The following is a 26,121-nucleotide window of genomic DNA, read 5'->3' on the forward strand; positions in this document are numbered from 1 at the left end:
AATATGATTGTTAGTGACACGTCGAGATAAAATCAAACCATGTGATTCATTTTACGTTTTCGTCCCATTTACAACCCCAACCCCAATACCAACCCCTCGCATTTCACCCTTGTTCCCTAAATATGAAAGAGAAAAAAAGGGGGAGAAAGGAAAAGAGAAAAGAGAAAATATACATTATGTATTGTTTGTATAAACGGACAAGATAGAAACGCCGTTGTCATGAGACATACTCTTTACCATAATTTATTTTTTCGATGAAAGAAACATATTTTCAGCGTATTTCCATGCCTGTTAGAATTATTTGCAATCTACCTGTTTTATGGCATGATTTAAAATGCAAAACATGTTGCGCAATGGAAAAAATACACTGCGATCAATCAAACGTATTATCTGAAACGGGATATTATACGCTATTACCCGAACATTTAAAGTAATTATTTCTAAATTAACTAGTTATCGGTTCTCTTGAAAGGACTTTAAACAATCGGCACGAGGTTGTTAAGATATTATCATATAAAAGCGCATTTGCCTTGAGTTGCTCTGTTTGAACGAAATCTGTAACATAAACCACATAAATCATTTTCTCAACCCTACACTTCCGGTTTTGCACGCGGTGATAGCCTCGGTTTGATTGTCGTCTCTGTTAGCGGCTTCCGGTAAAGCACGTGAGCAAGTAATGGCTGACAAGAAGTCGATCGAGTGATTATGCAGAATTTTTCCCATTAACAAAGTTATTACTGTCAAATTACATCGATTTATTTCATAATAGTATTCAAATAGACTGTGCCGCTGCAGTTTCAACTACGGCTGCAGGCAGTCTGAAAATAGATTAATTATGAACTGAATACTGTGATAAAGAATACGATTTTGTTAGCCGACGATACAGAAATTACACGTCTGCCAAATCAATTCCATGTAAGTGTTACAAGCTGCCCCTTATAATAAAGAACAAAAACATTCGATGGTGCAAAGTGTGCCTTTGTCACATTAAATACATCACATCCTCCGAACGAGCTGTGAAAGTAGTTCGTGAGAAATCCGTGGAATTTTGTAAGTGCTAATATCTCCAGATATTTGTGAAATTCAAACAAACGCCATCGTCCGTGAGGGAATATTGGTATCATTTTGCGTGCGTCTAAATGACACCTGATTGATTCTAAATAGTGTAACCCATGCCTGCAATTGCGGGAAACTTTTCATTTTTGATTATATGTAGATGTATTAGATTCTAGTTATTGAGGTCAGTTTCACTCTTTTGAATAATACCTGATCTGAAACATTTATTAGTTATATCTCTTATTAGTTTTATTCCTTTTAAGGCCTACATGATTCATGCGTATACATGCGGGATAATTCCCTTTTTTATCAATGAGCACCCATGATCTCAATATTAAGAACTTTGTGCAATTTTAACAACCAAAATGGTCATATTGCTTGATTTACCCAGTCCTTAACAATGTTTTCACTGATCTCTCTTTTATTTTGAAATATTCTATAACACCATTTCTATTATACATCATTTGAAAGATACCAGACTTTGGTAACAGAACTTTTTTATGTTTGAGGCCCTGGAGGTAAACCGTTTGTTTACGATCTCCGTAAATGGTATAATAGGTGCCAGAGAGCCATCCACCTTTTAATTTTCAATATGATTTTGCTGAATATATACACATGCAAATACATGTTCATACACAAAAATGCACATATTAAAGGCTAGTGGGGGAATTTCCCTGATGAAAACTTTTTTTTATTTCTCTTGGAAATTGATCTCACTGAAAATGTAAAAGCAACAGTACGAAGCTACCTACCACAAAAAGAGGAGAAAAAGATAACATTCTTCTACTATCGCCAACATAAACGTTTGATTCTTTATTAGATGAGGATATTTTGAGATGTTTTGATCTTGTTCTTTCTTTCTTTTTTCAGTGGTAATCGATTTTGTTTTCTTTTTTTCTTTAGGCTTTGATTTCTTGTGATATATTTAGAGTTTTTTAATACTAGATTTGCCCAGTTTTTATCAAACTTAGGACGATAATCGTTTATCTTATAATACATTTCAGTGTTTAGATACAGTGAAACTTGTGCCGAAGACCATCTCTGAACAGAAACCTCCTTGGTCTGAAGAACGCTGGTTTTGTGTCCTATCTCAACATTCGCAGTGTATTTTAACCTGTAAATTAAGACCTTCTGTCAATAAAGATCACATTTGATCTTTCCTAGGGGTGCCATCATTATCAACAGGTTTGAACCTGGAGAGTAACGGTTGGAAAATAAGCCTTACCCTGCTAAACTTCTATAATGAACTTGTCCATCTTCAATTTGAACAACACCATTAACTGTTAAAGGGGTCCTTACCAAAACGATATTGACGAATTGCGAACAGTGCAGATCTTGATTTAATCAGACTGCTCCGATGTGCAGGCTGATCATGATCTACACTGGTCGCAAAGGCAGAATCAGTCGTGTCCAGCATGATAAAGGTTAAGACATTGTACACAATTTTCTTTAAACTGCGACTTGTAAATGTAGTATTATAACATTTTTTACATAGCTTTTTTTTCAACATACGAAAAAATTTTTTTTCCTGTGTACACGTATCTGCTACATAATTGCACTATTAACAGTTTTATTCCATTCTGGTTTTGACTACAGGAACATACCTTAACATCTATTAATTTGAATTTACATATATATTAAAAGGACACTTTTGATAAGGTATTTTATATCATATATTACAGATACTGGACCAAGGTAAACTTTTCAGAATATTTTAGATATCATGAAATTAGCACATACACAAACATCTTCTAAACTGTTTTTTTAAACCGTAATTTTGGAATTTTCATTCAGGCTGTTGACACAGGGATCTTCTCATGGAAATTTCGATTTTCTTATCAAAGAAAAATTATGTAAAATGTCTCAAAATTCAAAATTCCAAAATCTTATTAAACCCATAAAGACCTTTAGAATTATGTATGAATTATATCTGAATCTTGCAAAATAAAGAAGTGAATTACCGCAAACCTTACTATAAAATTGATAAATAACACACTATAACTAAGTTTAAATAACCATTTTGTTTGTTACGCAGTTTCACTCCAAAAATGTGACTAAGGCTTAAAAATCATAACAAAATATATATGCAATTTGAAATGCATTTCTGGAGTTCTGAACCATGTAAATTTACGTCAGACTATTATATAAGCCTTATTAAATGTATTAGTACGCGTACACGTAATAAAATATCAGTGAAAATTGAAATGAACATGTACATGTTTGTAATGTCATAATAAATGACCTATGCAATACATACTTAAGCATGATGGTTTAATTGTTTACGTCAATCGTTTAATTACGTGCATGACAATCTCGCGTCTGGACAACGTAAAATGTCATAACTACAGTTATATCCAGTCTTTCATGTTAACATAAACGCTCGGACAGTGGTCAAGAAATATGGCTGTGTATCAAGGAATAATGTTAGCCATTCTGGTTACCATTGTGGCATTTTCATCTGGTAATTTATTTTATTTTTCTGTTTCATATACGCATGTGTAACTAAAGATGCAACTTAAATGATATATTCTTCCATTATGTAATAATTAGTAATAATTAGCTTATATGCAATGCGAGGTTCGCTGTTGACGCAGGTTCCTTCTGATAAAAAATGTAGCACGAGCAATAATGTAAAAGAAGAAATTCAGATAATAACATGTTTATTAAAACATGTGCTTTATTAATTAAAGCAAACTTAAAGGTATCTTGCAAGCATTTAAAAATCTTAAGTCAACATTTTGTAACCGGAACGTGGATGAATCAGGGCCCTGTAAATGGACCACCGAATGATTTAAAATATCTCCGTATTTGGACTCAGTGTTGCTGTATTTTCTGATCCGGGTATATTTTAAATCGTCTCTGTAATAGAGTTCCGCCTTAGCTGGTGTCAGGGAGGGCGTGAGGGATGTTGCAAATTTACATTAGCTGTCATGACCAGACAGAATCGAACTGAGTCTTTTTTATTATATTTATTTATTTATTTATTTATTTTGAAAATATTCCGGTTGTGTTCTTTGCTTCCAAAGAATTTCAATATACAGTAGATTAATAATTTTATTTCCTTGTAGTCCTATTTCACAAATTTTAACTTTGATTGTAGTCGTCGCTTATGAGATGTTGGAAGCAATTTATCACTGCTATCATTATATCGGTATTTGTTTACGTTCTGAAAAATAAACTTCAAGCATTTTTAAAAATTTCTACAATATAAGGAAATGTTACAAATAAAAATGCTAAGAGTAGCCTATGTCTTTTTATCTAGTTCAAGGTCAGGAATTCATAACGCCAACAGAGAGGGCATTGAGGGCAAACCTGACCAAACTTGTCCAATACGTCGTACATCCGTCGGCAGAACCTTCAATGGATCTCATTAACTATGCTTTAGTTGCCGGCGGTCAGCCAAAAAACCAGGCTGAGAGAATGGCGTATCTCGGGTTGATGAAGAAGATTGCACGTGGCATACCGGAACTAGTTAAGCAATTTACGACTACCACGACACTTCCGGGTGGTATTAAATCAGAGACCTTGGATGAATCAGGCCTGGACGCTCGTATAACAATGCGAGCAATGCAGTATGTGCAGAAACAAAAAGAAGAGGCTGCGGCTGCTAAATCTGCCACAGGCATTGGCGCAGTTTCTACAGCTAGTGGTTCTAATGCCACAGTAAGTACTGGAGTGAGTTCTGCAGCAACTGGTTTAACCCCGAACACTGGTGCTATTTCCACAGTAAGTGGATCGCATGAAACACCGATAGTTCCTGCATCGGTTGGGAACATACAAAATGATGTTAACCAATATCAATCGGGTGCGGCATCGCAGCTTGATGCGGCAGGCCCAGTTACGGTCCAGGACCTGCAACACAATACGATTATACCAGCCGCTGACGGTACCATAAGTTTGGAAGATGTGTTCAAATTTATAAACGCTAATAATGTACAAAATCAAGCTAACCCACAATTTATGATATAACTTTTATACTTCTATTTTATTGATGGGTACAATTTATGTTAAAACTGTTTCCCTTTTAATAAATAAACAGTCACTAAAATCTTTGAGAATTAATTTTTACATTTTTAAAAATGTTTGATTGTATGATAGGAGACCAGCAGGTGTGTTAAATTACACGTTGGCCTAAGCAAGCGTAAAGAAGCATGTTCACGACTAGCTGCCTCGGCTACAGGGTGGCCCAAAAACACCAGCATCCTTTGTTTTTGGGGTGAAACTCGACATGTTCATTCGATCCTGCTAAGAAACATTTAGACATGTGAACAACAATTTTAATCAATTAATCTTCTCATGATTTGATAATATAAGCAGCTTCATTTGTGAATAATTTATTAACCCGTTGTATAAACCTTATAGAATGCTCAATCGTAGTATTGTTAATAGCTCTTTAACGAGAGGGTGATTTGTTGATATTTAAGTATACTAGTTGATACATGATTAATGTATTCCTTGTTTCGTCAACAATTAACGTTTTAGTTTGGTGAAATTAGAGCACGCGGTTACACTTGCCGACTTGTAAAAGTCTATCATTTATTCATTAAGCATTCTAAATGAAATTTCATATGCAGGCTTTTTGGGAAACAATGTTATTCTCTTCTCTTTTTTTCAACATAAACTGCCGAAATTTGATCATTCATATTGTTTGTCTCTAATGTAATTGGGTTACTTGTGTGTAAACCTAAAATCAGTGGTAGAATAAAGTTGTTGTTGATATGTTATATTATTTGTAGTCACAGTATGAATAATTTTGACGATACAAAGTATGCCACGAAATGTACCTTTTAGGAACGTGTCGTCATAAACGAATATTATTTGTGTTGATATTTTGGTAAAAGCCTGGAAAATGAAACCAAAATATCACTTCTCCACATCTCGGTTACTATATGGTAAAGATGTTTACTACACATTTTACAAGACTGTGTACAACTTTTAATGAGTAAATTGTTTAAAATCCGCCTAATCACATACTTTCACCTCTTTCACAATTACTAATACATGTATATGAAATAACTTGCTCAATAAACCTGAGAGAGATTTACTAAAACGTAGGTACGGCTAATACACATCATTGTTGGACAATATTATTATTCATGTATTTTAATTGTAACTTGTCATCACGTGACACTATGCATAAATGTCGTCTTCGGGGGAACATAAAATATGACATGAGTACAGAATAATTACAATCGCTCTGTATTAATAATGCGTTTGCCAATGCTAAATTCTTTCAGCGTTTTAACAAGAATAAACACGAGTTCCCCCATAGTCGGACAGATAGCAATTAAATTTTAATACAGACTCTTTTAGAATTTTATTAGCGTAACATGAACTGCATTTTATTTGGATAGGATAACACAAAATTAACGTCTTCAAAAGTTTTTAACAATGCCGAACAATAAACCTGCATCAGGAGGGTCACGACATCGAACCGATTTACGATAATCACGTGGTTCTTTTGCGACATAATGAACACTTTATGGCAAGGAAGAGAACTCCACGAGGAACGCTTTTTATTGCTGTCATTTTTGAAGCATTTCGTGGGAATATTGCAAGTCATTTATATAACAGTAATTATCATTTCTGGAGTAAAACAGTCATGCGGTCTAGCTGAATCTCATAAGAAATTATCCCCTAGTCTGATATGGGAAATTAAAGACATCAAATATTCAATTTGTTATCGATTCGTCGGGTTAACATTTATCATGTCTCAAGTTCAACTATGGAACAATTTTTATAGCAATTTTCAAGGAAGAGATTTCACGTAAATGGACAATTTTCTTATTTGAATACATATTGGCCAATTGGTTGTTAAGCGTCATCCGTAATGTTTGTTAAGAAACTTTCAAAGACGTATGTATCTATTCAGTATTTTTTTATTATTTATTTATTTATTTATTTTAACACAATCTAGCTGACTAAATTGTTGGACACGAAGGAGTCTGATTGCTTCGTTAAGACAAAATCCTTGCTTGTTATTTAACATTTTGATAAGAAAATTTGATACCCTTGCAATCGTTTCGAAGAGATGTATCTGTTGGATGCATTGAATTTGAAATGTCAACGCATATCACATGGCTTTCTGTTGGATAACCAATGCTTGTACACCATATGGTTTATTCTTTTATTGAACCACGAGATGTATGTCCCCACATGTTTAAAATGAAACTAAATTGGGTCAACTATTCCCGTATATAAGAAAAATTAACAATTTTATAAAATGATGACGCAATTTAGCTCAGAAGGTACACACTTTTTTTATAATTATGAAGGAACAGAGTATATGTCACAACACAAATTGTGTTCTTAATTCTTAAATTTGACAAAGAACAAGAGCTGTCTCCCACGATATAAGACCCAGAGGGCACGCAAATGTAGGGCCATAACTCCAGTGAAAATCACTGAACCACAACATTCCAATGATAAATACAACTAGGCTTTGCAATGTTTACTCCTGCGAAGTTTGGTGGAATTCAAACCAGTGGTATAGGAGAAGTAGCACTGGTATCATGAAATTTGACAAATCTAGGGTAAAATCTTTAACCAGAACATGCCGTTGATTTGCAAAATCACGCTTCACACTGATTACTGGTGAAGTTTGGTGAAATTCAGTCTAATGGTATATGACTAGTAGTGTGAACACTGCTCAAGATATGCACAACTAAGCTTGAAATGATCACTTGGGCATATCTTGGGCTCGTCCAGTCAGAAAAGCTTAATTCGATCATGCGAAAAAAATGTCGAACCATGATTGGTTGAAAAAAAAATATGAAAACGCGAACCTGCCAAAAAGTTGCAACTTCAGCATCTTAAACAGTTATAATTTAAAGCTGCATCATTTCGAGAAAATTGTGATTTACGGCTCCTCAAAAGTTAAGATATGCAATGGGCATCTTTCACTAATTTAGAAATGAGCCATGCCATGGGAAAACCAACATAGTGGCTTTGCGACCAGCATGGATCCAGACCAGTCTGCGCATCCACGCAGTCTGGTCAGGATTCATGCTGTTCGCTAACGGTTTCTCTAATTGCAGTAGGCTTTAAAGGCGAACAGCATGGATCCTGACCAGACGTGTCTGGACCCATGCTGGTCGCAAACCCACTATGTTGGTTTTCTCATGGCACGGCTCAAATATTTTATCTTTAGATATTTACTTCAAATGCATAAAATCTTCATGAATTTTGTTTAGCTTTACTAAATAAATAAATTATGTTTGCATATAGAGCTACATTCATAATCAAATAGCATGCAGTAACAGTTGATTGTTAACAAGTGACGAAATATTGCAGTGCCAATACAGAAGTCCCCTACCGGTATAAATCTTTGTTAGTGGTCGTCCCTCGTGGTTGTTGGCAACATTGTTAAGACTAGAAATGCTTCAAGGCATTTAGTAGCTAGGAAACAAAAACTTGTTTTACATAAATTTCAATAGTGACCTTTATCTACAAGCATAGATCATGTACATGACACATTGTCTCATCATTGGGAACATTTGTGTGCAATATAAAGATAATCCATTAATGCATACAAGTTAAAGCATAGCAAAAGTTCCTTCTAGGGCACATCTATATAAATATAAAATGATCATCTTGTAAAATTTTGGTTGCAATGTCTGTTTTATACTGTCAAAAAATGTCAGGTAAGTATTTACGCTAGTTATTTAACATAAATTGTTAAATCCAACAACAAATTAAATCTGTTACCACTTTCAGTAGAGTAAATACGGCAATAGACATTGACCCGGTCATTCCATTACGATTCGATGCGTGAATTTGTTGCGCATAGTTAGACGGTCGCAATGGGGTTTGTTTTCACTATATATTAACCATGCATTTGAAGGTAACGATAATATTTAGTTGTTTACATTTAAATTTTCTGATATATGTCTATCTGGTCGACTGAATGTACTTATGTTACGTTCTTCAAGAATGGAGGAAAGAAAAGAATCATGCAATCAATCATCCTCGGGTTTAGTAATATGTAATCCATGGAACGCGTTCAGAGAGTCGCCTCAATTAGGAAAGAATAGTTTAACGTCAGAGGTTATTTCTAAGGTCACGGAGTTTAATTGGCCAGCTTGTAATTACAACAGCTTTCGATATCAGTAGCTCAGTCAAGTGTGACTTACCGAATTAAAATATTCCATCTCGAGAGATGGAACAATAAAAGGTATGGAGCGGAAACAAGTTTTTACTTTTTACTTCAATAGTGACATTGATCTTTGACTGACAACCATGGATCATGTGCGCACAAATGTCTAATCATGGGAAACATTTCTGTGTAGTAATAAAAAATACCTTTATGCAATTAAAAGTTATGGGGCAGAAATAAATTTTCATTTGACCTTAAACAGTGACCTTGACCTTTAACCGACAAGCATAGTTCATGTGTTGACACATTGTCTCATCATGTGGAACGTTTGTGTATAGACTAAGATAATTCATCCATGTGTAAAAGTTATGGAGCAGAAACAATTTTTATTTGACCTTGACCTTTGACCTGCAGGCATAAGTCATAAACGTGCATTATCTGTACATTGCTCTATATTCACATACCAAGTTTTATGAAATTACCTTGAATATTTTTCGAGTAATTGCAAGATCCAGATTTGCGGACGGACAGACGGACGTTCCTACATATGGGTATTTATGTGGCCACTTTTTAGTTCTCTCTATTGTTCTTTTAGCCGCGTAAAAGAAAAATTTACGGAATGAATGACATCAAAGAAAAAGTGCAGTTACCTATTGTTCCTATAGCCACCGAAGTATGCAAATGTAAGCACGGACAGACGGACAGAGGGAGGGCATTCCTATAGTACCCTCCAGTGTTCTACTAAACCAGCCAAATTTTTAGTGGTAGTGCATATTTATACTCCGTTTATCTATACATGTATACAGTATGTACTATTTACACATTAACTTGTTAATTCTATGTTTACGTCATTTTTCATGTTTTTAAATACGAAATTTGGATCTAATGTACCTTTAAGTTGATATATAAAAACAACAAACGCATTTAAACATAGGATAGAGTTATATTTATTCATTTCTCATTTGTATAATATACAAAATATTTGTTTGGTCAGTGTAGAAAATAAAACATATTTCAGACCGACTTTTCAAACTGTTATTTTTGCAATGACCATAATCTACTCTCACTATTTCAAGGATATGTGTTTGTGAGTGAACAACAGATGGTGTATTTTCACGAATGCTGTGGCCACGAGTGAAACTGTAATATATGGTGGTCACGATAGAAAGATATTTTATCTTACAAATTATCAAACAAATTTTCTTTAATGTCATTTGTTTTCAATCATTTTAACCAAATTGCATCCATTTTTGTAGTATCAATATTCTATATTTTATATTTTTCACTGTGGAATTATCAGACATATTTCATTAATTCACTGAAAATATTTTAAAAAAGAAAACAACGATCTTGATTTATAACAGCTTATAGAGATTAATCTTTTAACCAAGTATTTTTTTCAAATAGTTCCTTCTGTAAAAACTATTCCTATCCATCAGAGGTTCACCAAACTCCGGAGAGAACGTTCATCTAAGAAATCATGTAACCTCTGGTATGCGAGAATATGTTAAACAAAATGAGCCAGTAAGACAAACATTTCTTTTCAAATCGTGAATTTAATGTTGCTGAAATCATAAAAAAATCCAGTTTTGAAAGTCAGGGCAGGTTTTTTCGAAGATTTATAGTTGAAAAAATACATAATAATACTGAATGATGAAATTTCGGCCGCACAGCAGCCTCGTCCTTAATTTACACAATGACTTTGCAATTTTCTTACAAATACTTACAAAAATGAGAAAATGGACAAACTAATGGTTTGTCTCACTATGCAATTCTTCCACTATATGCACCAGAAAAAAAATTAAAGTTGTAATTGGATTTTGCATAAACACTTACTTGAAGTAATAGGTCTTAGACAACAGTTGGAGACCTGCTGATGAATGCAACCATGCCATTGGTCAATTTTAAGGGTGAGCCCTAGAAACAGCCAGTCAGATGTCAGAGATTTGGAACTCGTGTCCGAACTCAATTTTATAAAATTATAGGTATACAAAATCGCATGATACTAGTAGTGAACGTTTGCAAAAAAAGAATATTTGTTTATTTCATTCAAGTGGAATATAAAGAATATCACCGAAGAACGTTCATCAAAAATAAACGTCCTTTTTTTAAATTTAACATTAATCTGCCAAATTATTTTTAAGATGCTTACACACATTTCAGTAACAACAGTCACTTAAACAAACAACAACATTATTATGCAAAGTCTGCGCAAAACTCTCTCTCAGTAACATATACATATCGTCAACAAACACCTTATATATTTAATAATTCCAGCAAAGATTTAACAAAAGAATAAAGAAACATTTTTGTTTAAGAACTAGCATTTTAAGTCTTATCACCAATTACCATTACATTTTTAATTGATTAGAAATGAAACTAATTGTTCTGTACGATATATATATATAAATAATATATGAGCCGCGCCATGAGAAAACCAACATAGTGCGTTTGCGACCAGCATGGATCCAGACCAGCCTACGCATCCGCGCAGTCTGGTCAGGATTCATGCTGTACGCTAACAGTTTCCCTAATTGCAATAGGCTTTGAAAGCGAACAGCATGGGTCCTGACCAGACTGCACAGATGCGCAAGCTGGTCTATATCCATGCTGGTCGCAAACGCACAATGTTGGTTTTCTCATGGTGCGGTTCATATATAGTTTTAATGATATTCAAACCAGATCACGTGGTTCAAGTCACCAGATCATGTGAATAAGATCAAAGTTACGTGGTTTAAGTAAAACAAGAGAGCAAGATGGCCCTATGTCGCTCACCTGAGGAACACACCATAATAGTGTAAACATGTTTGACCTAGTGATTTTATGGAAACAAATATTCTGACCAAGTTTTATTAAAATTAAAGCAAAAATCTTGAGTGTAAACAAGTATTTTCTTTGATTTGACCTAGTGATCTAGTTTTTGACCCCAGATGACCCATATTCGAACTTGACCTAGATTTAATCAAGGCTATCATTCTGACCACATTTCATGAAGATCAATTGAAAAACACAGCCTCTACTGCATACACAAGGTTTTTCTTTGATTTGACCTAGTGACCTAGTTTTTGACCACAGATTACCCATATTCGATCTTGACCTAGATTTCATCAAGGCAACCATTCTGACTAAACTTCATGAAAATCCAGTGTAAAATCAGCCCCTATTGCATACACAAGGTTTTTCCTTGCTTTGACCTAGTTACCTAGTTTTTGACCGCGGATTACCCATTTTCGAAATTTTCCTAGATTTTATCAAGGCTATCATTCTGACAAAGTTTCATGAAGATCAGTTGAAAAATACAGCCTCTATCGCATACACAAGATTTTATTTTGATTTGAACTAGTGACCTAGTTTTTGACCCCAGATGACCGTATTCAACCTTCAGCTAGATTTCATCAAGGCAATCATTCTGACCAAAAATCATGAAGATCAATTGAAAAATACAGCTTCTATCGCATACACAAGGTTTTTCTTTGATTTGACCTACTTTTTGACACTAGATAACCAATTTTCAAACTTGGCCTAGATTTTATCAAGGCAATCATTCTGACAAAATTTCATGAAGTTCAGTTGAAAATACAGCCTCTATAGCATACACAAGATTTTTCTTTGATCTGACCTAGTGACCTAGTTTTTGACACCAAATAATCCATTTTCAAATTTGGCCTAGATTTTATCAAGATAATCATTCTGACTTAAATTCATGAAGATCAATTGAAAAATACAGCCTCTATCGTATACACAAGGTTTTTCTTTGATTTGACCTAGTGACCTAGTTTTTGACCCCAGGTAAATCATTTTCAAACTTGGACTAGATTTCATCAAGATAATCATTCTGACAAAATTTTATGAAGATCAGTTGAAAAATACAGACTCTATCGCATACACAAGCTAAATGTTGACAGACAAACAAACGCCAGACGACAGACAGACGCCGGACATAGAGCGATCAAAAAAACTCACCTGAGCATGCATTGTTCAGGTGAGCTAAAAATCACATGGTTTAAGTCAGTAAAAGAACTGACATTTTAAGTTTTATCACAAAATATCAACGTTTTATTTTTTATTAACAAGAAAAGTGACAAGTATATACATAGTGATGCTCAAACCAGATCACGTGGTTTAAGCCACCAAATCACGTGCATAGAGTCACTTTTAACTTCACCCGTAGGCAGATTTCCATGTCTAATGGATATAACTATCAACAGACCTCGCAAGATCTTCGACAGTTCCTCAACATGTATCCTCCATTACGTTGACACTGATTTCCTCTGGCCCACACAGGACATAACTGGTGTTTATCAAAACATTCTGAAATAAATTTTAATCTTATAGATACCAGAAAACATCCTTAAAAAATCCTAGTAGTTTTTCTTTTAAAAATCTCTTGTTCAGTCGTTATATACGTTTTAGAATGCAACCTTTACAGTCTGGGAAAGGACTGGAGATGTAAGCGCCGGAACTCTATCGAACTTGATAGATAATACTGTCAGAGTAAAGTCCCTTTGGTTAAAAAAAGTAAGCTACGATAAAAAAACTATTTTGCGTAATGGTGCAAATGCACTTTTCTCAGTGTTTATGTCAGTTTTTATATTTTGGATAAGCTCTAAATGATGCAATGAAGCGCGTTAATTTACAATATGCAAAAACCACAAAACACTATGACGTGCTCATTTTACATTCGAATGCCTGCTTGCTTTTGCAATATATCACAACACTATTGCCCTAGCATCGTAATTAAAACGCATGAAAATTTAATCAAATTTAAGTTACAATGCATTAGAGAATTCATATCCTGTTGTATTCTAACCAATGAAAATATACCAGGAGCTTGCTAAAAGTACACAGAAAATAGTTTCAGCAATTTCTCAGTTGGAAGATACTGTGCATGCATATTTAATGTAAATATAGAATGTTTAAAAAGCACTTAGAAAACTTTTACTGATGTATTTAAAAGTTTTATTTACACTGTTTTATCGGCATTTTAAAAGGCGTTTTATAAGATGGGGCTATAAGTTAATGCAGCCTTGAACACATTATTTTAATACAGTACAGTTATATCTCAAAAGTGATGACATCATTGCGTTTAGTCTCGGAACGAGAACACTTCCTAAATATGCTTGTCAAAATACTTGGGAGGCATCAACTTCTAAAAGGTAAACATGTAATATAATTATCTATCAGTGTCTTGAAATAAACAAAGGAGACTTATACTGACCATTGCTGCTACTATTACATGAATTGCACGACTTTTTACATATTCTAAGAGCTGTTGCAGGATTATCCTCGCAAAACCCGTTCTGTGCCCATGCGGGACAATGTAGTTTATCATCTTTACAAACAGTTGGTTCTAAAAGAGAGAATATTATTTATAAAACTCTTGTTGAATCCAGCTACGTATATTACACACAGCCTCTGAATTTTACAAAATACATGCAACACTCTGTCTTTCATTAATATTAAACAATGTTATTGTAAGCGGGTAGTGTAGTTATTTCTTTCCCTTCTAGCATGTAAAGCGGCCTCCCTGACCTAGTGGTTACGGTCGCTGAAATCGAATCACCTGCCTCTCACCGATACGGGTTCGAAACCTCTATTTGGGCAAAAATTCTTTCAAGTGACTCAGTCATCCAGCTGGTGTACGAAAGGTCAATGGTTCTACAGAAAGATGAAAGTATTTTCCTGAATTAATATCCGGAGGAACACCTAGGGTCACTGATAGTCCTGACAGTACACTTACAAGCACACAGTACATAATACCTTGGAACATACTATAAATAATAGCTTCCTTTCCAAAATGAACAGTGTGCGTTCATAATACCACCATAACTATAACTGTATTCCACTGCCGATTCATTTTACCCTGAACAAGTTGTATACAAAGGAATAATGTAGAACAATGTACTCTGTAATACTTGGAACCTGTGCAGACTGTTATAATTACAAAATGGTGCGGAAGGAACAATCACAAGTCATTCCGGCTACAGAGAGTCACGTCGTGGTTCTGTCTTAAACAGGTGCTCACTATAGGCTCGAAATTCAAATTAGAACTGTGTTCTCTTTCTTAAATGAAACGTAAATTAGAACAGCATTCTGGAAGTTTGGATTCTTTTCTGATATAGTAAAGGAATGCAGCCTACCTTTCTTGTCTTTCGTGTCTGGCGGTGACGTCGTGGCTTCCTCAGCTGTGCATTCTCCACAAGATTTTGCACAATGAATCGTCATCCACTGGTTAATTTTACAATGACCATATTTTGCCCACGTTTCGCATTCTTTGTCACTTCTATGGTTATTCGTACAGGATCCTGCATACCAATCAAATATATCAGTTGCCGACAAGTACACAATATGTTCAGTTAACTGGACAATGTCGGCTTTAGTTAATTTTAATTGTTCTGCACGTTTGAAGAACCAGAAGTCATGATATCCAGTACTGATACCATAGAATAAAATCTGGATCATGGAAGGAATAAATGGCAGTCCGCATGTTATATGACACTGCCAACAACATTTTTAACTTTCGAAAACAAAAGTGTTGCCGCGTGAAACAATCCAAATGGCTTGAAATTAGCAAATATTTTTTGTTAATAAAATGCAAGTAATCCCAGATAACAATTAGTCCGAGTACAAGTACAATAACCCTAAATAAAAGCACTTTTTCAAGGTCAAGTTAACCTTAAAACAAATCTTAAATCGGACCGTTAATGCAAAAAGCCGGTCACAACGGCGTAAACTCTCTAGATCGTGCTCGTTGTCACAGGTGAAGTTCACGAAGGCAAAATTTATTTGCACCATATTAGAACATAACTTAAAAAAAAACTTCAAGATGATATCAGTCAATCCATTGTAACTTTATTTTATATCATAGTTTAATTGTGCCATCCCAAAAAAAAGCTGAAACTGAACTTAATCTTATGCTGTGTTGTACGAAACATAGAAGTCTTAGAAATAAACATGATTGTTATGTTCCCTATTTAATTCTTTTACTTCAGCGTAATAGATTATATAGCTTAGCAAAATATATTAAAATGCTTTATACTCAGAAAAATAAACTTGAAAATATGACTGTTCCCTGAAATGTGTATAATAATGTCATATAAACTAGAGCTACTTGATGTATTGTTTATACTGATTTATTTTAAATTCTAACTGAGGTAGAGTGATTCTATTACTGACTGACGTCATTCCTACAACCCACCTGAATCTTTCCTGGCAGTAGTTGCCCTTGTTGTCATTTCTGTCTTGCCCTTAGTGCTGCTGTCGTCTGGTGAACATTTGGAGCACGATTTGTAACAATTCTTGTGCATCCAGTTACTGTTCTTCATACATTCCGCATCGCGTGCCCAACCTTCGCACTGTCTGTCATTCCATGTGTTTTTACATTCAACTGAAATAATGGTCAAATATTTACAATCAAAATTTACTATTCAACGATTTTTAGATAACGCCTTAAGTTATGTACATTACATTTACTGGTAACTATGTAAATATTTGCTGACAACTATGAATATATGCTGGTACATATGTAAAAATATGCTGGTAATTATGTGAATATATGCTGGTTACTATGTAAATATATATTGGTAACTATGTAAATATATATTGGTAACTGTTTGAACATACGTTAGTGAATATGTAAGCATATGTAGGTAACTGGTGAGAACATATGCTGGAAATTGTAAACATAAGCTGGTAACTGTTTTATCAAATGATGGTAACTATGTAGATATAGGCTGGTAACTATGTAAACATATGCTTGTAATTATGTAAGCATATGGTAACTATGTTACATATTCTGTTAACCAGGTAAACATATTTGGTAACTATGTAAGCATATACTGATAACTATGTAGCTATATGCTGGTAACTATGTAAAGTATTTGCTTGCTGACTGAATACAAATCAATGTGTGTTTTAACTATTTTTACAAATAAAAAATTTATAAAAAGAGGGTGTTATATATATACAATCAATGTTAGTTATGTATAGCAATTGACCGGCATAAAATACGTTCAGCATATTGAAATTACAACACATACAGTGACTGGGCTGAATGTATTTAAAAAGGCTGCGTACAATTAAAGCCTTGTCAGTTGTTGTCTCATTATGTTTGCACCAGACAAGTTTGAGTTACTCGATACAACACTCTGAACATCTTTCCATCCGCCTGTTTTACGTGGCTGTTTACATGAAACGTTTATTTTGTCAGGATCCATTCGCTACTTCTGTCTCGGGTTTGGTAAAAACAACATTCATTTCATATTTCAAGTTTTGACATGTATCCTCCGCTAAAAGAGAGATTTAGATAACAAACCTTGTCCGCCGTCACCGCACTTCTTACATGATCTACGACAATTTGGAATCATCCAATCAGGATTGAGGTCACATTCTCCGGTATCCGCCCAGCCTTTACATTCCACGGAATTGTGGATGTCTTCACATTTCCCTGAAAACAAAAGAAAGATGGTTGAGAATTTTCTGTCATACAATTTAGACGAACACCGTGGATTACAACAGGTATCTACACTGAAGACACAAGAAGAACTACCAACATTTACAACAGTTACAGTAACAACCAATGCGATTATCTATTGACTGACCTGGTTCAGGTGTTGGTTCCGGTGTAGTTGTTGTTCTTTTCCCTGCATCCCCACACATATGACAGGACTTCCGGCAGTTTTCAGGCATCCATATGGGGTTTATCTGGCATTCTCCCTCTGTTGCCCATTTATCACACTCGCTGTCGTCTGTATGAGCATTGGAACAATCGACTGCGAAAGAAAGGTACTTATAAGTCATTGCATTCAGTGAAAGAAAGGCATGTGCCGTTGTATTAAATGAAAGTTCAAATCTTTATTTTGATTCAGGCCAAAAGTACAGTTATATCTTTCTCTCCAAGACGTACTGAAGACAATTATAAATAGTTCACCCACCTCAACAGTTCAATGGTAAGAGTTTATACCTTGTTGATCGCACGACAGCTTTGTAGCTCATAGTGTCTGTTGATCATATGCAAAGTTAAAAATAGCTTACCATTACCTTTGGAGATCACAATGCAATACATGGTCATTATACGGCTAGGTTATATCTATGTCACATTGCAATACACGGTCATTATACGGCCAGGTAATAGCTATGTCACATTGTCATCCACGGTCATTATACGGCCAGGTAATAGCTATGTCACATTGCAATCCACGGTCATTATACGGCCAGGTTATAGCTATGTCACATTGCAATCCACGGTCATTATACGGCCAGGTAATAGCTATGTCACATTGCAATCCACGGTCATTATACGGCCAGGTAATAGCTATGTCACATTGCAATCCACGGTCATTATACGGCCAGGTAATAGCTATGTCACCTTGTCGTCCACGGTCATTATACGGCCAGGTAATAGCTATGTCACCTTGTCGTCCACGGTCATTATACGGCCAGGTAATAGCTATGTCACCTTGTCGTCCACGGTCATTATACGGCCAGGTAATAGCTAAGTCACATTGTCATCCACGGTCATTATACGGCCAGGTAATAGCTAAGTCACATTGCAATCCACGGTCATTATACGGCCAGGTAATAGCTATGTCACATTGTCATCCACGGTCATTATACGGCCAGGTAATAGCTATGTCACATTGTCATCCACGGTCATTATACGGCCAGGTAATAGCTATGTCACATTGTCATCCACGGTCATTATACGGCCAGGTAATAGCTAAGTCACATTGTCATCCACGGTCATTATACGGCCAGGTAATAGCTATATCATATTACAATGCACGGTCATTATACGGCCATGTTATAGCTATTTCACATTGTCATCCACGGTCATTATACGGCCAGGTAATAGCTATGTCACATTGTCATCCACGGTCATTATACGGCCAGGTAATAGCTATTTCACATTGTCATCCACGGTCATTATACGGCCAGGTAATAGCTATTTCACATTGTCATCCACGGTCATTATACGGCTAGGTAATAGCTATGTCACATTGCAATCCACGGTCATTATACGGCCAGGTTATAGCTATCTCATATTGCAATACACGGTCATTATACGGCCAGGTAATAGCTATGTCACATTGTCATCCACGGTCATTATACGGCTAGGTAATAGCTATATCATATTCATATGGAAAAATTAGACCCATGGTGAAAATCACCACAAAAGCCGATCATACGTTTGGCCAGGTAAATTGACTGTCGAGACTGATCGCTAGTTTTCGGCCTACTCCGTATTTCAGGCCGATGTCTAACCCTTCTTCGCCAATGTACCGTTACATTAATACTTTTAATCATATGGATTTAGGGATATTGTTAAGTCTAATTTACAGTGATTGCAAAGATAGATTAGAAAATAGAAACCTAAATGGCTGTTGGTGGTTTAATCAGAATACCATTTATAACGGTATTCTCAACAAACACATTATTATAAAACCAAACAATGACTTTCCAAAAGTAATTTCTACTTTCTTACAATCAGATGGAAGCTCGCTTTTATAAATACTTTCTTTGATGTTCATGATTATGAAATAAGGACTTTAAGTAGTTTTTTATGTCATCAAATAACTGCACATTTATTATTATGTCTTGAGCGGTGTCCAACTAGCTTAGAATTTTATGCCAGCTCGAAGATCGAAATTCAACTTCATATAACTTATCGAATTTTGATCCTAAGCTACACCTGAAGATCGAAAAACGTCAAATAGCAAAATAGCTTTTAATTTCGGGCCAGCTCAATGATCGAAATTTATAATCATTCCAAAAGCCAAATTTCGATCTCGTATTGAATGAACAGCCTGTTCCAAGATTGATATTGAAATGAAAAAGTCAAATATCGAGCAAGCAATTAGTGTCGAGCCATTTCGAAAATCGTACTTCAAATTTTGAAAAGCTGAATTTCAGTATAATACTGAAACTGCGATCTGCTCAAGATTCAAAGATTAAAAATCGTGCAAGATCGGATATATCGAAATTCAAGTTTTTATGCCCCCGGCATCTACTGATGCGGGAGGCATATAGTGATTGTCCTGTCCGTCCGTCCGTCCGTCCGTCCGTCCGTTCGTTCGTTCGTTCGTTCGTTCGTTCGTTCGTCCGTCTGTTCGTTCGTCCGTCCGTCCGTACGAGGTTTACCAAATGGGACCGTTTCGTCTAGCATCAATACCCCTTACTAGAATGACTTGATACCAATGCAGATGTTACCTGTTACCATTCCTCATCTTCAGACATCACCTGACCTCAGTTTTACCTTGACCTTGAACTTGACCTCGTTTTGGACTTAGGTTGCTTTGTATCGATAAGGATGCCATCGGGGGCATCAAGCGTTTATTGAACACAGCTCCTTGTTAAAAATCTAAATAGATTATTCTCGGTATTATATTTCAAGCATGCTCGAACTTTCAAAGCAATCGAATTTAAAACTGGTATTGAATGTGAAACTATCTTTTAAACAGCCAGCTTCCGGGAAAACCCAGTACTGGTGTCATATGAGAAGTCATGGTTGTGACCCCCTTCACGGATGCTCGAACCCATGACCCCTGGGTTGAGCGGCCGACACATTATTCACTGGACGACCGCTCCCCTCAAAATATTTGAATTTCGGTCATCCTGCTGGATCTAATTTCAACTCTGCCTCGAAATTCGACGAATTTTTTTTTTTTTAATTTCGATTTCCGAGTCTGTGCGAAATTCAATGTAAGCGAAATTCATCATCATCCTTTCAAAATTTGAACTTTGATTTTCTACTTCTAACTTGCCCAAAATATGCCGCCTAAAATGTCAACGTTTCTTTTTTAAATTTTGAACTTCGATCCTCAAGCTGTTTAAAATTGACTATTGGCTGTAAACAAATCATATTATGGAGCGTCCACTAATTTATAAATCCGTACATGTGTGCTGTTTAGCGGGTGAGAAGATATCAGTCTTTACCGTTAAGGAGCTTAAATTCCGTAAGAATTGACGGAAACATACGAAAATGTTCAAGTCTTTCCGATAAGGAAAAAAACCTATACTCATCTGCAAAATGCTTAAAAAAGACCATTTTCTTCTACACCTAGAAAACTGAAATTAGTATGAAACAATAGCTAAATGAATATAGATTACTAATTCGTTTGCAAAGGTCTTTAAGCACATATAAGAATCTATTTACTCTTTGTTAAACAGAAGAAATTTCAGCAAATTATCCATATTTTACTATATTTCTAATTGTAGATAGACAGACATAAAGTATACGCAAAAAAGACCATTTTCTTTTAAATTCATTTTAAAAATAAAATATTCATAAGAAAGACAATGCATTGAATATTATCACATCGTTTGCAAAGCTAAAATACCTATAATAAATTTTCCATGAATTTAAATAAAGTTAAGGGCTCCTTCTTTGCGCTATATAAAATATTTTCTCCCGTGTGAAAAATCGATGGGTCTAATTTTCCCATATGACAAAGCACGGTCATTATACGGCCAGGTAATAGCTATGTCACATTGTCATCCACGGTCATTATACGGCTAGGTAATAGCTATATCATATTACAATGCACGGCCATTATACGGCCAGGTAATAGCTATGTCACATTGCAATCCACGGTCATTATACGGCCAGGTTATAGCTATGTCACATTGTCATCCACGGTCATTATACGGCTAGGTAATAGCTATGTCACATTGCAATCCACAGTCATTATACGGCCAGGTTATAGCTATATCACATTGCAATACACGGTCATTATACGGCCAGGTAATAGCTATATATATCATATTGCAATACACGGTCATTATACGGTATCATATTGCAATACACGGTCATTATACGGTATCATATTGCAATACACGGTCATTATACGGCTAGGTAATAGCTATATCACATTGGAGTACATGGTAAACTGATAGCTATATAGTCAAACCAAATGGTTGATTGTACGCTTAAAAACCAGGGAAGCTTCTGGACTGTGGACGTATTCTGTATCTTGCGTTATCCTCCAACAACAAAAAAAAACTAGCATTCTTCTCGCGTATCAATCCTACTTGGGATACCGTTGGCGACTATAAAAACGCTTAGATACACACATGCAAGTGAAACTTACCGTCAGGATCGGGTCCAGACTCTTTACAGGCTTTGCAAGTGGCCTTGCAATATTTCTGCATCCACTTCTTATTGACTATACATTCACCATTAAACTTCCAAGTCTGACATTTAGATTGCTCGTATTGGTCCTTACATGTATCTGAAAAATATTGTTTCAATGTTATAAGTATTTAATCTTCATCTCGATTATATCTTGTTTGTCCTACAGTGATGAATGTCCCCATTGACACGCAGAAAATGCGGATTGTAGGTTATATTGAATGGGACACTTTATAGTTACCCCATCTTGAAAATATTGAAGACTTTACTTCATATTCGCCAACAAAAGTTTATAAATTAAAAATAAAAAGTGATAAAATCATACATTCAATGTAAGTACATACCCTTAAATATGTAGTATTTAATGTAGTTTTTATTTGCCAATACGAAATTAAAGATTTATTAAAACGCATGATCACTGTTAATCACCACAATAGTTATGGTTTTATGTAGACTTACAAAGTCTGTTGAGATCAAATAATCTGTAATAATGTTAATTTCTTTCTTCATACTGACACTGGTATTTTCTCAGAAAACCTTTTTCTCTCTATGCACATCTCAACAGAGTCAGAGATAAAAGATACTGTAAAATTTTCAAGAAAGTGCTATTAAAGAGGATTTTATGGTAGCGGTATTTGTTTTGAAGGACTCTAACGACTGATGCCCAGCCTAGGTTTACCTTGTTAATTGGTGCGGTGTATATTTGTATATATTTGCCCAACGACATGCTAGTTTCAAACTAACAAATTATTATTACATGAATCAGTCATTTAAATTTCTCTTGAATTATTACTAGTTCTTATTTTTCTGCTTTCTTCCATGCAAAAATAATATCTATGCGATTTCTACTGCTGCACTACGGAAAATATCACAACATACCCCCTTAACTAATTAATACAGTTGAGTACAATATGAGCCGTGCCATGAGAAAACCAATATAGTGGCTTTGCGACCAGCATGGATCAAGACCAGCCTGCGCATCAGCGCAGTCTGGTCAGGATCCATGCTGTTCGCTAACGGTTTCTCTAATTGCAACAGACTTTGAAAGCGAACAGCGGATGCGCAGGCTGATCTGGATCCATGCTGGTCGCAAAGCCACTATGTTGGTTTTCCCATGGCACGGCTCATATGTTTTACATGTAAAGTTTTAGGTTTTTTGGGTTTCTTATTGCCTTCATTTTACATGCTTCATATTTTAAAAAGATTTTTATCAGTTTGAATGCTTATTCAGTTCTGAACATAACTTCTAATTCATGCACACGGGGCATGGCCAAATTTTCATCAAGCATTATCTACGACACGGGGTTAGTTTTAAGCAAGGTATAACTTGTATCGCGCAGTTTCAAGGGTCTTGATTTGCAGCTTAGGACTAACGTATAATCTACTTCAAACCACCTCAAGAGACTGATATATTTTAACTACAACTATGAATTTGTCTAACAATATGACGAGAGTTTGAGCTGTGAATTTGTATCTATACTATTTGGGAAATTTCCTTCCTTAAAAATGAATCAGTATCGGTGTAACCCTGATTTAGAATTGGAAACATCTGACGAGGAAGCATAAATTACAAATCTGATCTATTGGCAGAGCCGTTATCTTCATGCCCAGTCCTAAAAAATATGCAGGCATTATGGAATGCGGGTAGGGGTATATCAATTACTAAAATTTAAAGTTATTGCAAACTGCTCCTCCCCAATTGCTAATTGCCATCTACCAAATTCGTTTACGTTCCGTTAAACTGTGTTACACAAAACAGTTTAACGGTTTAAATAAGGTTACAAAGGTTCTCAGAAATGGCAGTTAAACAACAAGGAAGCAAGCAATAAATCAACAAATTAGTATTAGCAAATTACAAAAAGTACCAATTAGGATACCTTTAGGTATACCTACAGCAAAACATGTCTGATTATAATACTGAAGAGCTATTTTTCGGACAAGGCAGGCCATTTTGCTGTCTCGCCAGAAACTTAGAAAATTTAATGAATAGTGAAAGAAATGCACGAAAAATGTACTTGGATGTTAAAATGTGTAAGGAATACTTATCAGCAAATGGCAATTAGCAATGGGATTTAGCAATTACAATTGGAATTCCACAACCCGTGTTTAATAAGATATACACCTATCCCTCTATCTACAACACAACAATGATATGATCAGTTCTTATGTCTATATAATTTTCCAAGCGTGCAAGTCTACAACACGTGCATGCAGGCTACGTATTAGTTCTAAGGGACGTTCGGCTTTTCAACTAACATTAAAGTATAGCTGACATTGATTAGTTATGGCCACATTCGATTATTCACCTACTGTCCAATCTTTCGGACATATGTTTGCAAATCTACACAGCCACTGCCATGTCCACAACGTGATATGAGGTCCTGTAAAAATGTATTTAGAAAGTCTTCAGGCGTTATGAATTTCACAAGAATATGAACAGGTTTGAGTGAATATCAACTTTAATTTACCTTACCGCTTTTATTGAAATGACAAGGCAGACATGTAAATAAAAAAAATATGCACATTTATCACGTTTGACGTCGTGTGAGTGCTATAAGGCCATTTTATCAATTTGGCATTAGGTCAGAGACCATCAATTCAAAAATGTACATGCAAAAATAAGCGTGAAATTTGAATATTTTTTTTTTAATTTATGGCTCTTTTTTTTGACAGGTGTCTATTTTTATCTGAGGTTTTAAACCAAAAAGGTTCATTTTTATATCTGCAATGTTAGAAAATGATAAAATTTAATAGACTTTATTTTGTTTTCTTACGTAAGTATCATATTTTAGCTTCCAAGCAAAATCCAATGCAGATAACTTAAACTTTCACAAAAAATGGCAATAAAATGATGACACGGTCTGAATCTGGGCATGTAAATCGACAGGGGTGACCTTAGTAAACTGCCCATAGCTTTCACAAAACTGAATATTTCTTGATCAAACTTTGTAAAACAACTGTTATTGGATTATGTTTGACAATAACACTGTAAAATGGGAAAATATGAAAACATTCATCTATATGCCAGAGACCATCACTTAAAAAGGTACAGGGAATAAAGTAATCGTAAACCTGGTAATGTTTGTCCGTTCCTATGGTCAGTCATGTAAACAAACCAAAACCAAAGAAGTGATTTCTTTTTCAAAATTGAAATTTGTAGTACTGTATTTACAGTATTTTATTATACATTTTGTCAAAATTTGCTATATTTTAAGTGTATTGAAAAAAGTTTTATCAAACGAATTTCTCCCGCCATGCCAACGATATAAACAGTGGGTCTTCTCATTCACACGAAAATTACTTACATAAAGTATTACTATTCATGTTTTTCTTCCGATATTTTGGTGGAACTAAGATAGTTCTTGAAAAAAAATGTGGTTCGATTTATGGAAGGCTGAATACGCTATTTAACTCGTTGAATGAAATTGATAAAATGCTCGGCAATGCCTTGCATTTTATTATTCTATTCAACTCGTTTAATAAATTCAAAAGAAATGAATGATGATATTGTCCTGTCATACAAAACTTTCATCACTTACCATCGCCTGCGTCATCGTTACCACACAAGTGACAAGCTTTTTTACATCCGTCCAACATAAACCTCGGATTTCTATCACATTCTCCTTGGTTAGCCCATACATTACACTGCCAGTTCTCGTGCGCGTTAAAACACGTGGCTACAAGATAAACAAAGAAATTAAATGACTGCAAGTAAAACTGACAACACATTAGGCTGCAAGATAATTAGTTGAAATAGTGGTTACAAAGAATACAACTCAAAATCATTGTTGTAACGTATAGCTCTGCAAATGAATATTCAAAATACGTGGTTACAATCTAT

The 26,121-nt window shown here is 35.1% G+C and overlaps 2 protein-coding genes across 3 annotated transcripts in view; one reads left to right on the forward strand and one right to left on the reverse strand.

The window, feature by feature from the left end:
• The first annotated feature begins 3,315 nt into the window (after positions 1 to 3,315).
• LOC123555335 (uncharacterized) lies at positions 3,316 to 5,737 on the forward strand. The gene is made up of 2 exons (XM_045345988.2): positions 3,316 to 3,517; positions 4,319 to 5,737. Exons 1-2 carry the CDS (start codon positions 3,457 to 3,459, stop codon positions 5,023 to 5,025), a joined length of 768 nt encoding a protein of 255 aa, XP_045201923.2. The 5' UTR covers positions 3,316 to 3,456; the 3' UTR covers positions 5,026 to 5,737.
• A 4,343-nt stretch (positions 5,738 to 10,080) lies between these two features.
• LOC123554005 (balbiani ring protein 3-like) overlaps positions 10,081 to 26,121 on the reverse strand; it is a 33,434-nt gene continuing 17,393 nt past the window's right edge. Inside the window, exons 10-18 of one of the 2 annotated variants that reach the window (XM_045343817.2) lie at positions 25,820 to 25,957; positions 24,587 to 24,661; positions 22,240 to 22,380; positions 17,752 to 17,922; positions 17,466 to 17,597; positions 16,350 to 16,538; positions 15,292 to 15,456; positions 14,370 to 14,501; positions 10,081 to 13,462 (exon numbers count right to left, since the gene is read on the reverse strand). In XM_045343817.2, the coding sequence (XP_045199752.2) occupies positions 13,353 to 13,462; positions 14,370 to 14,501; positions 15,292 to 15,456; positions 16,350 to 16,538; positions 17,466 to 17,597; positions 17,752 to 17,922; positions 22,240 to 22,380; positions 24,587 to 24,661; positions 25,820 to 25,957 (1,253 nt within the window). In that variant the 3' untranslated portion in view covers positions 10,081 to 13,352. The remainder of the gene's footprint in view (positions 13,463 to 14,369; positions 14,502 to 15,291; positions 15,457 to 16,349; positions 16,539 to 17,465; positions 17,598 to 17,751; positions 17,923 to 22,239; positions 22,381 to 24,586; positions 24,662 to 25,819; positions 25,958 to 26,121) is intronic. The other variant, XM_045343818.2, reaches the window with a different exon arrangement.

The sequence above is a fragment of the Mercenaria mercenaria genome, chromosome 7 (genome assembly GCF_021730395.1).
Source record: "Mercenaria mercenaria strain notata chromosome 7, MADL_Memer_1, whole genome shotgun sequence".
Classification (NCBI taxonomy): Eukaryota; Metazoa; Mollusca; class Bivalvia; order Venerida; family Veneridae; genus Mercenaria; species Mercenaria mercenaria.

Excerpts from the sequence above, each read along its gene's own strand:
- LOC123555335 (XM_045345988.2), top strand. The coding sequence starts at position 3,457 with ATGGCTGTGTATCAAGGAATAATGTTAGCCATTCTGGTTACCATTGTG. Across the intron at positions 3,518-4,318 it reads CATTGTGGCATTTTCATCTG|TTCAAGGTCAGGAATTCATA; the intron begins GTAATTTATTTT and ends CTTTTTATCTAG.